General features: G+C 37.6%; 1 protein-coding gene across 6 annotated transcripts in view; it reads right to left on the bottom strand.

The window, feature by feature from the left end:
- iqsec1b (IQ motif and Sec7 domain ArfGEF 1b) overlaps window positions 1–14684 on the bottom strand; it is a 182991-nt gene that overhangs the window by 119130 nt on the left and 49177 nt on the right. For 4 of the 6 annotated variants that reach the window (XM_026932601.3, XM_026932597.3, XM_026932606.3 and 1 more), the window contains exon 2: window positions 10226–10261. The exons of the other annotated variants lie outside the window; for them this stretch is intronic. In XM_026932601.3, the coding sequence (XP_026788402.3) occupies window positions 10226–10261 (36 nt within the window). The remainder of the gene's footprint in view (window positions 1–10225; window positions 10262–14684) is intronic. 6 annotated transcript variants of the gene reach the window in all.

Here is a 14684-nt window from a genome sequence, read left to right on the forward strand (position 1 = left end):
TGTTAAACACACACTGAACTAAGAACAAATACACTGCCATGCTTACAAAACACCAATTAATCTAACTGTGACATGAACACCAGTTTACCACCAGAGATGGTGTACAATACCTGAATATCACCTTGTCCATGTGTGCATGCAAGTTCACATACTTATACATGATGCAGTATTCACTATAAGTACCACAGTCAAAACAGTCATTCCCTAGAACTATCTCACAGAGCTGGCACATGTTCCAAATGACAAGGAAGCCTGGCAGTTACTCAAGGTAATAGACCTTCAGTAACATAAATTACTAAAAAACATAATAGTACAGTAACATTCCATTTCATGTGGCAGTGTGCAACACTAGGATAATATGTACCAATAATGTCCTGAAGAGCAGGGCTCATCCTGTAACTGCCCTGAAAGGTGCTCAGAGTTGACTGCTACCAATGGAAGGGGTGATGTTAACTTTATAAAGTCTTGAGAAAGTAGCAGCAGAACAGACTTCATGGAGTGGTATACCTCTAAATAAGTCCCATGATGCCAAGACATGTCTGTTGCTTAGTCGTTCATTCATCTAGAGAGTAGATATTTTCTGGACTGTTTTCTGGGTTTTTGCTAGGATTCTATGCTAGGCTTCAAATCCTCCAGCCAAGCATGTCATGCTTATACACCGATCAGCCATAACATTAAACCCACTGTCAGATGAAGTGAATAACATTGATTATCTTATTACAATGGCATCTGTCAAGGGGTAGGATATAATGGGCAGCAAGTGAACAGTCAGTTCTTGAAGTTGATGTGTTGGAAGCAGGAAAAATGGGCAAGCGTAAGGATCTGAGCAACTTTGACAAGGCCAAAATGTGATGGCTAGACCACTGGGTCAGAGCATCTCCAAAACAGCAGGTCCCGGTACGCAGTGGTTCGTACCTGCCAAAAGTGGCCCAAGGAAGGACAACCAGTAAACTGGCAACAGAGTCATAGACCCCCGAGGCTCACTGATGCGCTTGTGAAGCAAAGGCTAGCCCGTCTAGTCCGATCCCACAGAAGAGCTACTGTAGCACGAATTGCTGAAAAAGTTAAATTCACAAATGGTTCGCAAAAATTGTTCACAAATGGTTTGAGGAATATGACAAAGAATTCAAGGTGTTGAATTGGCCTCCAAATCTCAATCGGATCGAGCATCTGTGCTGGACAAACAAGTCAGATCCATGGGGGCCACACCTTCCAACTTATACAACTTAAAGGATCTGCTGCTAATGTCTTGGTGCCAGATAACGCAGCACACCTTCAGAGGTCTTGTGGAGTTCATGCTTCGACAGGTCAGAGCTGTTTTAGCGGTACAAGGGGGACTTATACAATATTAGGCAGGTGGTTTTAATGCTATGGCTGATCGGTGTATATTGGCATCACCATGCACTCAGGGCTGGGGATGTACGAATCAGACACAGCTTCCTTGAGACGGACAATGCTGAGGCAGTGAGCACAAAGCTGGTGCCCATCCTTGTCTTCCAAGAGATTCAGGCACCGTCTACATGAGCCTGCAGTTCTACAGTATGGTTAATAGTAGCTACCCACACAGTATAGCATGAACTATGATCAGCAAATTAGCAGGAATTCAAGTAAAAATGTGCATGCTTCGTCAAAGGGGTATCACTCTATGATGCTGGCAAAGTTATCTACAAGCTCTGCTAGCCAGTTGGCAATGAATGTGGATTATTTGAAGGAGAAAACACTAAGCAGGGGAATAAAGTGTGGTATGTGCCACTAACCAAATGGTAAATAGAAACTTCTTAGTGTATGCAAAGCCATGACACTACAGAGAAAGAACATCCAAGAAATGGCAAGTGACTAGCTAAATGCAAGATAGCAATGCTAATGAGATAAAAACAACTCGAGTCTAATGAGCTCCACTGATCCCAGTCACATTCTACTAACAATGTTTGTACTATATAAGAAAAGTGAATTCACAAAAAAGAAAGGAATGAGGAGGCAGCTATCTCCACCTTTGGAAGACAGGACAGTCTGACAGTAGACACAAGCTGCTAAGCAGATAGCTCAGTATTGTGTTTCTGTAGTTCAACATGCGCACAGGCACAGACATAAACGTTCCACACAACAGTAGTGCTCCAGAGACTTTTTTTTGATTAGTGATGCACAACTTTTACTTGCACACCACTTCAGTGCACTCTCTGCATCAAATATTGCTAGAGGTGGCTTTTATTTTTCATATTTTTTCACCGACTTCATGTGGACATAGGGCATAACAAATACCAAAATAAATATGATTTCAGTGCTTGAATACAAGCAATCTGAAATGTGAAAACAGGTATTCAAATACGTTTGCACACCCCTTCTTGGCATTTTTGCACATGGACACAAGGCATTTAGGAGAAGTGAAACAAAACCACATTCATGTATTCAGTGGCAAAAAAAAGTTAGCTAATGACTAAGTCTTGGAATGTCATTAAAGTTTTTATTTTGCAACTTGGCAAAAACCTTGTGCTGCATATTCAGTATCTTTAAAATGCATTTTATAACATCAATATCACAAAGTATGAAAGCACCCGGCTTGTGGTTTTGCCTTCGTCATTTAACCTTGAGTACAGAATGCCATATCAGCATAGTGGAAACACTAAACACACACCCATAAGCAAGAGAGAGCTCCAGAATAGTTCACACACCCACACACACACACACACACACACACACACACACACAGGCCTCCCTACCATAGGATCCAGATCAATACTCACACACAGTACATTGGTCAAATGAGAGAGATCAAGTCCTGACAGAACAGAGTGACAGATTTCCCCTTGACCTACACATGCACAAGGATCTGGATTTATGGTGGAGAAAACCACAAACAGTGCCATTTCTATGGAAAGAGGAGACTGGCACACACTGACTTGTTCTTATTCTGACTACCAGAAAAGATAGAAACCTTGACTACGGTACTTGATAACGTATCATGTACACACTTACAATCACAAATGGCAATTAGCATTGGACGATTAGCTGTATTCATCATAACACGCGTCAAACAGACTATAGTTAGATAATACACTGGAAAATAATGAGTGCTAGTAGGCCAAGCAACAAAATACAGCAAAGAGCGAATATTTTTAATACTATTTTTAAGGAGTTAACAATAAATTATACTTTTTAAGGAATCATTACAAAGTTAGACTCTGTTCTCTCAGCTCACATCAGTTAACTTCAATTCACTGCTTTTTATCTTCATTACATTATAGTTCCCCTAAACATAGACATTTAGATTTGAAATGAAATGATTTTACAAACCACCGCAAAAAACAACAATTGCCTTTCTGAAAGAAGAATAATGCTATAGTGTGGTTTTCAATGTGGTGTTTTACATTATAACCCTGACAAATTAAAAAATATTAAAGCCTTGTAAAATGCACATGTTCAAGGACTACGTAATACCACCTTGAAAAATAAGCAGTTCACACAGATATGCATTGTTTGAACACTGTGTTCTCATATCTCCCTCACACTCAAACACACTCTTGAGCAAAGCACTGCCAGTGTAAAGACCTCAACAACAGCTGCAACAGTCACAACAGTGCTTTTGTCCTCAGAAGGTTTGATTTGTCACCAGATGCTTTTGTCAAATCTCAGACTAATCCAAAATCATACAGGCCATATACAAACTGGTGAAACTGCAGTGAGTTTTTGATGTACATCAAGTCCATTCAGTTTTCAGTGTAGAATGGAATAAGCAAAAAGTGTCTAGAGAAATGTCAGTCACTGTTAAACTGACAAACAGGCACTGATAATTTCCACTCATCTCTGTGTGTGATGTATTAGCGTCAGTAAAGTGCGTACACACACAAACACACACGCACACACAAAATTGTTGCCCTTTCCCCCTCATTAACTATCTCTCACTTTATAGCCCTGCCCTCTCAAACTAACATAAACCCATCACTCAGAGCTCAGGCAATTACACTGGCACAAGGCTGACAATTGTCATCAGTTGTTGAATTTAATGTTATGCATTAGAATAATTTCCATCTAATTGAAGCGCTCTTTATTGCACCTTCCTTCTTCGACACCTTAGCCGATCTATCTACTGTCATTTCACAGTTTCCTCTGAAATACGTCATGCTGATCTGCACAAAATTTTGTGTTTAAACAAGACAACCTCTGTTGTAATGAAGAGCACAAAGAGCACAAAAATTGCTTTTATTTGGGGGACATATACCAGAACCCTGATGAGTAATCTCGGGTACGAATTGCAATAAATTTGATAATCCTAAAACTACTAAAAACTAATTAGCTAGAAGTCTAAATTCAGCAATACTGTAACTGTTAACTTCTAATATCTCATGTTTAACATCAAAGCACATGTGACATGATTAATGTGATGAATTGAGCATGTAGTTATTGGCTGTGCTGCAGATGAACAATTGTGTAAATGACATTTCATCCAAAATATGAGATGGAAACAATATTTAAACAAGTTTTGTATGCGATAATTGTTCTCAGACCTCAGTGAGACTACCGAAAGAGAAGAACTGAAATTTACCTCACGTGTAATTGTGCATTAAGTAAAGTCGATTATAAAGATAAAGCCAATTAGAGATGGTGAGATGCATCAAAAATATAATATACACAAAATACAACAGAATAGGCATGAAATGGTCTTTGAATGATGGTGGCTAATATGAAATTGACATCTCATTAATAATAAGTAATAATTTTGAAAAGCTTTTATTCAGATATTAAGCCACACATTTGATATACAAACTTTCTCATTAGTAAAACTTGTAAATGTTTTTTTTTTAATTATTTTATTTTTATTATAAAATTTTGTGCAATCCTCTGTTAGCAAAAACGCTTACGCATACATGCTTTTTGAAGGGTTACCAAGAGTTTTTACACAAATCAGTGCCCGAGTGCTGTTAAAAATCGTTTTGAGAATTAGTCTAATTTTTCCATCATCCTTCACCAAGTCCTAAAACAAGCCAACTAAATCATCAAAAAAGAACAAAAATGCTGTTAGCAGCATACATTTATTCAATATTTAACAAAATATATTACATAAACATTTTAAACAAGGACAGAGTAGGACACTCTTGTGAAGCACCACTCCACCATATCACACCATGGAGCTGTTTTCCCCTGTAATCTCTACAAACCTGAAATATGAACAACTGGGCCAAACACTGCATAACTTACCTAAACATGTCTAAATGAAGTAACTGTAGTCTATCCTTATTCAAATGTGGAAAATGATTCTATGTGTAACTAAAATGTCAGATTTATATTGCTTATTGGCATACATATAACAAGCACAAGCTGGCAACCGTTTTCATAAAAAATCAATTTCTACAACCCATTTCTTTTTGGTAACAAGACCAAAACTGGGACGTTATTGGAAGAAAACAAAACCTGAACGTGTTGAAAGCTGGCCTTGACAATGGTTAACACCAGACTTTTGGATGCTCAAATGCCCATCATGCCTGGAAATAATCCAAGTTAATTACATGCAAACCAATACAGCATGCACAATGTATACCAACGAAGTGCTCCAGCTGAGCTGAGGTCAAAAGTTTACATATACCTAGGCTAAAGATGTTCAATCTTTAATTTTTCACAATGCCACACATTTCATGTTACCATGCATTTATCGTGGCAAGTCAATTACGTCCTCTACTTTGTTCACATAAGGGCAATTTTGAAATAATCAATTAGAGGCAGATTTATTCACAATATCAGAATTCCCCTTAACCAAAAGTTAACATACACCAAGTTGATAATCTCTTTAAATGCTCTCAGAGATTCCAGAAATTGATGTGAAGACTTTTGGGTCAGTACATGTCAATTCAACCAAATTCCAAAATGTTGGTTGCATCAAAGTCTTCAAATCACTTCATACTGTAGGCCAAGACTGATATTTGAATTTGAGAATTACATAGTATGGCTGATCAGACATTGATACTTCACAAAAAATAGCTGGTTTGATATTGTAGGGGTGTTGGATTTCTTGCACAAATTAAGCTTTCTTCACTTTTTGTTGGCTTTTATTTCAATAATCCAACAAAGCCACGCTCTTTAAAATGTTCTAAGGTACTTCTGAGATACCAGATAATGGCAAAGCTGTATCTGTGATATCTGTATTATCTGAAATAATAAACCAAAATGACCAAAAATGCATACTCACATTAAAAAGTCATTCTGGCTTTTCAGATGCTCATGGAAAGTTCAGTATTATAGATACAGACTTAAAGCTTACAGGAGATTTATAGAAGTCGGTTCTGATGGCACTGATAACTTATAATAATGGCAATGATAATTAAAATAATGCTTCTACTCTTAGGTATAAGGTTTCAAATTTAAGAAAATCAATTTAACTACTTGTGACTAGTATTTTGAAAAATTAATTCCCTATACTATATAGCTCCATTTTCTTCCTTGTAGCTTGCATTACACCACGTGTGAAATATGACCACCAAGTTCCAACTGCAAAGTTTAGAGATAGGCATATGGATAAAATTAAAATAAAATTACTCTCTTAAGCATAAAATTCAATGTTGAGAAGCAGCTAGGGACCTGAATTTTTTGCATGTGTAAACAATTATCCTAGTACTATATTCATCCCAGTTTCATTTGCCAACAGCGTTGGCGTAATTATGAAAAAATTCAAGATTCCGTATACACAAATAAATACAAATGGATTCAAAGTTCTTTGCTCCAGGGAAAATTCTGCTGACTTCATTATCTTCATAAAACTCAATGAGGGTTTGCTTGACTTCATCATTTAAGGCAGGGGTGCCCAATCTTATCCACAAAGGGCCAGTGCGAGTGCAGGTTTTCATTCCAATCATGCAGGAGCCACACCTGATTCCACCTGTTTAATCAGTTAAGGGCTTTCTTATTTTCATGGACTCTGGTTCTGTTAATATACCCTTTTGATGCAGAAGTGACCTTGCTTTCTTAGGCATGTACAGTGTGACACCGAATTGTTCAGATGTTTTCTCCAAAGTCCAGCTTTGGGGTACCAGGGTTAACAGTTTCAGTTGCTGGCTCTTGTTTGATGTGCAGCACTTCCCCATAAAATCATCAGTTAGGTCCTCATAATCCTCAGCATTGTGGATGGCTAGGTCTTCTCGTGTTGCAGTGATGGCTGAAAAACAACTTTTCTGTGCATCACCGAGTTTTTTTTTTAGTACTAGATTCAGTGGAGTTATTAGCAGCCTCAGTGACATCTTGGGACATAATTTAATTCCAGGCTTCACAGCTGCATGTTTGTTGAAGGGATCACAACATTTTCTCTCGTATTCTTCAAATCGGTCAAGATGAACCAATCTATGATGAATGCAAATATAATCTTCAGCACAAGGTCCACGTAAACACTCCTCTTTGTTTTTAAGTGTTTAATTTAGTTGTTCTAACCTTACAGGTATGACTTAATATGGCAGTCTGCTGCAGAAATTAAGAGTACACAAACAGAGAAAGGCAAAATCAATGCCATGACTGCTATTGCACAAGACAAGATGATAACTTGAGACAATTGGGCCTGTGTTGTTTTCACAAGCATTTACAGGCACACAAGATGGAGCAATCCCAAAATCCCAATGGCATCAGATCTATAATTAAATCTATAATACTTCAAGGCAGCAGCAAATTTAACTGATAACTGATAGGGGAATTCCCATTTCTTCCACACTGATGACATCAGCAATATTTTAGGTTTAGGGTTTTACAGAAGTAGAAACAATGAAGACAATGCTGTTGGTACATTGCATCTGGTGTGCTAATAGTACTAGAACCATTGCTTATGCATTCATATCTCTACACCTCCTCAACGCTGAATTTTACACTTTAAAAGATAAGATGCACCTAAACTGGACAGTTGAAGACTGGAAAAAGACCAGGTGGCTTTTTTTCCCCTGATCTTCAGCTGTTCAGTTGGGGTGAGCCTGTGCCCATGATAGCCTCAGGTTCTTGTTCTTGGCTGACAGGAGTGGAACTCAATGTGGTCTTCTGCTGTTGTAACCCATCCACCTCAGGTTTCAATGTTTTGTGCATGCTGAGATGCTTTTCTGCTCACCATGGTTGTAAAGAGTGATACATGAGTTTCCATATCCTTCCTGGCAGCTCGAACCAATCTGGCCATTTTCCTCTTAACAAGGCGTTTCCACCCACAGAACTGTCATTCGCACAATGTTTTTTGCGTGTGAAAATCCCAGGAGATCAGCAGTTTCTGAAATACTCAAACCATCCAATCTGGCATCAATAACCATGCCACAGTTAAAGTCACAGAGATCACGTTTTTCCCCCATCCTGATGTTTGAACATTACCTGAAGCTCTTGACCTGTATCTGCATTGTGTTGCTGCCACATGATTGGCAGATTAGATAATTGCATGAATGTGCAGGTGTACAGGTGTTCCTAATAACGTGGATGGTGAGTGTATATAGAGAATTTCCTAGAATTTTTTTAAAACACTAGTCATGAGTAATAAAATTGACAATTTTCTTAATTTGAAACCTTATAACTAACAGTAGAAGCTATATAGTGTCCACAATGGTGGTACTGTTGTCAGAACCAATAATATAATAATCCACTAACTTTAAAGTGTCTGTCTGCAATAATGATCTTTCTCTGAACATGTGAAAGTGCTTCATAATAATTGTTTTTCCTTAAATATTGCATTTCTGCCATTTTTAGGGCATATTAAAAAAAAAAGTTAGATACAGCCTTGCTATGAGCTGGACTACCCGAGAAGTACATCATCTCTGGCCAGAAATATTTACACAGCTTTGTAAGATCATTAACACTGCAGCCAGCAAAAAGTGATGAAAGCTTAATTTGTTAAAAAAAAATTGTTAACATTATTATTTTTCTATGCATCATATTTTAAAAGCTGATGGTTAGATTACTACAACATTTGAGATTGTAGTAATTGTGGATGCGAGTCCACCTGTGCTGTACAGTGGAGTGCAGTGTGAATATGATATCAATATTATTTATTGCAAGATTGAATGGGCAGCGGGCCATATTTGGCCTTGTGGTTTCAAGCTCTTGAATGAGTCAGTGTACCACCATGTTCACCACATTATTTTACTCTATTCCAAAATCAGCTAAGTCCAAAAACGGCATATTTCTTCCTCTGCAGGAAGAAATACTACTCACCATTTTTAAGAATCTACGTCAGTCCTTTGTACCAAACTTTGCTAAATTCTGAGATCATGGTGCAACCACTTATGGTCGAGTTGATATGGAATGACCATTTTAGAAGCTTCTGATTAGCCAACTGTCATAATTAGGAGTTAATTGGGAAAGCACTTGTGGATGTAAAAGGACCTTTGGAGTCGGTGTCTTTTTGCCCTTGATACCATGGGAAAATCTCAAAAAAACCTCAGCCAGACCTCAGAAAAAAAATTATGGACCTCCATAAGTCTGATTCTTCCTTAGGAGCAATTTCCAAACAACTGAAGGTACCACAAAGCATCTGTGGTAGATAGAAAATAGACAGAAGAAAAAGATTCCTCCAGTTCTGTCAGGAGAAATGAGCAAAAATTCTGTCAGTGTATTGTGAGAAGCTTGTGGAAGGCTACGCCAAGCGTTTGATTCAAGTTCAAGCAATTAACAGGTAATGCCACTAAATATTATCAAAGTGTGTGCAAACTCCTGACTCACAGATAATTTGAATTATTAAATAAATACTGAAGTAAATCCATCGCTTAGATATTATTATGAAATGACCTCTTAAAATTGATACCCCTTATAATTGACTTAACACAGGAAAAATATGGTAACATCAAATGTGTGGACTTTAGAATGAGTGGAGAATTTTTTTTTTTAGCTTAGGTGTATGTAAACGTTTGGCCTCAACTCTAGTCATGGAACCAGTAAAACAGTGTTGTCCACTCACACTGGTTCATTTGGCTTTTTGTTACTTTACTGATCAATCTAAGGCAAACTGTCATTTGAAATTTTGGTGTTTCACTGGTACAGAAGCAACCATAAAAAAATCAGCATCAGGAACCGTCATTACTGTAAAAGCACAACTGTCTCCAAGGACAGGGCTCTCAGGAGGACAAGAAACTCTCCAAACAGGAGACAGACAGTAAACATATGGACAATCAGTTATGAAAAGTGACTTTTGGAATGTATGTCTCAGAGCTGAAAATGGCCATGCTTTATAATGTCTGAAACTGATAAGCAAGGTGACAGGAGAGAGTGGAATATGATTCTTCCATACCTGACATTTGAGACACGCAAGGCTTCACTCTCAGTCCTGAAATGCAAAGAGAAATAATACTACTGAAAAAAAAACAATTTTTTATAAATAAAAATGTACATTTTTTAAAAAATAAATTATACAAATATGCACAGGGATACAGATAAATCAACTAAATGAGTGGAATGAAAATCAGAGTAATAAGAATAATGATTAGAGTATATTGATCAGGACTGCAGTGGATTCAGAGCCAATCCTGGTAACAATGGGTACAAAGCAGGAGAGTTCATTGGTTGGGACGCGAGTCCATCACAGCGCACCATTCACACACTTATTCTCACCTAGGGGCAATTCAGTGTAGTCATTTCGCCTACCTGCATTTTTTTGGACAGTGGGAGACGAATACAGACAGTGACGAGCTCAGGAGGAAACCCTGGATCTGTGAGGAAGCAATGCTACCCATTGTGCCACAGTGCCAACCAGATATGTCATTTTGTATAAGGGAATTCATATTTTTTCATTTCTGACCTATTGTACAATGGTCCAAGGGTCAAACTACTTGGCCCACATCAGCTAAAGTACTAGTCAGATTTAGAATTTGATTTGAAATACATTACTTCCACATGACTTTTCAATTTCATGGTCCAAAGCAGACTTTTTGGAAAAACACAAAAAGAGCAATAACAAAAAGCATTTTGGGTATCACAGTTGTCATTTTCCTACTGTAACAGCAGCCAGAATCCAGCGCTGCATCTTCAAAGTGTTTCTGTGGCAGTACGGCACACGCTTGTTGATTGTGCAGTTCAATGAGAAACATGATTGTGTGCCACGTGTGAAATTAGATCTGGCGTAACAACCACACAATACATAATTACAAAACAGGGCGTAAAACCTCGCTCCTGAAAACACATGTGGAAGCCTACAGTACAACTACCGAAATAGCAATATTCAGAATTTCTGATTATGACCCAGAGCATGTACAGTCTATAATTTGCCAGTTAATATCACACTGTGTCCCACTAGGCTTTCTGGGTACGTGTTGCTATGTAATGATGGAGGATGCTAATATTCCCACCCATGGCAGCCTGAACACCTCAGCTTACCTTGCTCAGCCAGCCCCATTTCAATAATTCACAAGCTGCATGTACTGTATCTTTGAAATCAGGCTCTCTCAGAATGCAGTAATTCTCTGGGAAGTGCTGTGAGGACAAACCTTCAAACTATTTTTTTATTAAAAAAAAAAAGACAGGATAGCTCTACATCCTTCATACTGCAAAAAGACTTGGCTATGTGTTCAGAAAAAAACCTTTCCTCGGATAAAAGTAGGAAGGGTTGGTGCTCAGGCAGAGCCTCTGAACGATGCATTTTGTTAACTCTGCGGAGTGCTAGCTTCTATATCAGTGATTCAGGTTGTTGCTCTGTCTAAAGGAAGTATGTCTGCAGCCAGTTTGTTGTAGAGTTTAAGCCAAGGTTGTCCAACTCAAGTTCTGCCCAAGCCACATCAGCATTTTTGTGAGCCTTTAAAGGGCCATAATGTAAGTCTACTCAGTTTTGACGAATTGTTTATTCTATTGATTAAAGCCAATAACCTAGGCTGTGAATGTAGAATAGGTTGATTCTAGGGAAAAGAGGTGATGACAATTATGATACTGTAAAACTAAAGCTTTTGCTGTTTATATAACTGTTTTCCAAATATTAAATTATATGAGGTTAAGAAAAACATTTAAGAAGAACACTGGATTATTTCTGCTAACAACATGCTGTATATGTCCTTAGTCTCCTATCTGTCTAGTCTTTGTGTTCCATCAACATTTCTTTTTTCAACATATTTTTTTTTTTAGGTCTCTACACTGGGCAATACATTTCAGGATTTGGAGTCGATCACTGAACCAGACCAACACTGTTTTTAGACGCTGGTCAGATACGGAGTGCAGTGTGAATATGATATCAATATTATTTATTGCAAGATTGAATGGGCAGAGAGCCATATTTGGCCTTGTGATTTTAAGCTCTTGAATGAGTCAGTGTAGCAACTCCTTCACCACATTTTTTACTCTGTTTCAAAATCAGCTAAGGCCAAAAACGGAATACTTCTTCCTCTTCAGACTACTGCTCACCATTTTCAAGAATCTACGACATACTGAAATTACCATTACACTTTTACTTGGAAGGTAAATATTTGGTTTTAGATGATGAACATCCTTTCACATTGGATTGTATGTGTTTTCAGCACCTGCTAAACTGATAAAAAAATGTGCAAAGGTCTTAAAGCCATGCTTATATAATCACACACATCCATGCATAAATTATGACAAAATGAATAAACATAAGAACCAGTAACAAAGAAGAAAGTGTTTGTCATTCATTAATTAATCTTCAGTAACCGCCTAATCCTGGTCAGGATTGCGCTGGGTCTGGTGCCTAGCAGGAACTCTGAGCATTAAACTCTCCTTAAATGCAAATTTAATGTCTAATAGCCAGTTTTCTGCCAACTCCAGGAAAAACTATGTTCTACCTGTCCAAGCCTCCTCCTGAGACATCTGCCTGCCTCTCTTCTGGTTACTATTTCCAACACATTAATACAAAACTGGAAAAAGTTTGTCTATTGACAGTCAATCAAAATAAAATTGGATTTTTTTATTGCCAATAAATGAAATAAAAGGGGTCAACATATTTTAGTGTATATCAGAATAAAAGCATAAAATTTTGAAAAGCATAAAATTGTGACCAAGTGATTTGCAGCTGTCTAAATGTCAGACATTTAACGCAACAGAACCTTAAGCACTGAGCTACCACTAACCTAAACCAGGACTTGCAAAAGAACTGAGAGTTGACCAGATTGGTTGATGAAGGATTCCTTTAAGACTGAGATTGTGAGATCTTTCGAAATGTCTCCTCATAGATCACCAGAACCAACCAAAAAAAGCCTTCTGTACTAGTCATTATCAAGACAGCAGTTCAGAGGTACACGCTTTAAAAGTGCTCCAATATTGTGCGATTCCTGCCTACAAAGCTGAAGACAAGCGCAAATCTAACATCACTGCTCAAGCACCAAAGCAGTGCCAAAGCGATCTCATTTCACTGGAGTGGCCTGGGAACAGATGTCTTAGAGTAGCGTTACTCTGCCATAATTTTTTAGAAGCTTAGACAATATCAGACAGTCTGTTAGTCTTATGGTGCAGATAAGGACATTCTCTTGAACTTGTAACTGTACCCTAGTCAACATGCTGAATTTTATATATTAAATATAGATGTGATTGCTGTTGTTTTAAACCAGTCTATCAACTCTTCCAGATAAACAGCAATAAACAGCAAATTAGTTTGATGCACCATATTCGATTAGTATTAATTATACTGACTAATGCATACCTACTTTTTCATTTTCGCTATTATAAATTGCACTGAGGTGTAAAATGAGTACACATCATGATGAGAAGAATTTGCCATGTTGCACATAGATGAGAGTCAACTAAATGGAATTATATCAATACACAAGCACCGAGTTATAATAAACCTAATCATCATTGCTTTAACAAGGTCCTATCAGGAACAACAGTCATTTCTAAACTTGTTTCCCCAACATGCTTAGGTATCATAATCAAATCAATTCCAAATATTTGGCTAGAAATCATATAGTATGATAAAGAGCTTGTTAATATACATAATATTGTTTTCTGAAATTTGGTTTAATAGCAGTGTTTCTCTTACTGAATGAGGAAAAAAGCCATTGCAGGGCTGTTAAAAGGACAATTACACTGCCACTGTATCTCATTTAACTAATAAAATGAGATACAAAACTATACAGAGCAGTGGAAATACTAAGACAACTCTTATAACCTTTTTTTTTTTTAATGGTACTGTGAAAGGAATGCTGTAAATGTGACATAAATGCATGATGGGTTGCAGAAAAAGACACTCATGGTTACTGATGGAATTAAGCCACAAAAGATGCAATTACAGCTCCCACTAGCATACCAGCACTTTCAGCTTGCATACAAACGAATTAGTAGGATTAAGCTAATTACGGTTTCCTCAACTGGGCCAATTTTTAGCACACAGAAAATCTCTATTTTGTATTGCCCTGCCACTTTGGGATCGAGTGCCAAGTGTTTAGCATTTTAATTGAAATAATAAGCCTTTTTAAAACAATTTAATATTCTTTTTTTTTTTTTTTTAGTTTTCTTCCAGTTCTGGCACAGCGTGACTAACTAGTTCCTCCGGAGGGAAATGTTCTCAGTGTGCACGCTGCTGTGACAGCAAAGTTTGAATTTTCAAGCTGCTAGCACCTCTGGGATATCAAGTTGACACGTGTTAACACCTCAAGGACAAAAACCAAAATATTTTACTTCTGGAGAAAAAAAATGTCCGGATTTCGTTGGGAGTGAAATCATGAGACGAGTGAGGACATTCTCACTACTCTGTTGGTGTCTATAAATACACCATGTATGCGTGTGATTCACAGTTACTTACTGTCATTTTA

Source organism: Pangasianodon hypophthalmus, chromosome 20, assembly GCF_027358585.1.
Source record: "Pangasianodon hypophthalmus isolate fPanHyp1 chromosome 20, fPanHyp1.pri, whole genome shotgun sequence".
In the NCBI taxonomy this organism is placed as follows: domain Eukaryota; kingdom Metazoa; phylum Chordata; class Actinopteri; order Siluriformes; family Pangasiidae; genus Pangasianodon; species Pangasianodon hypophthalmus.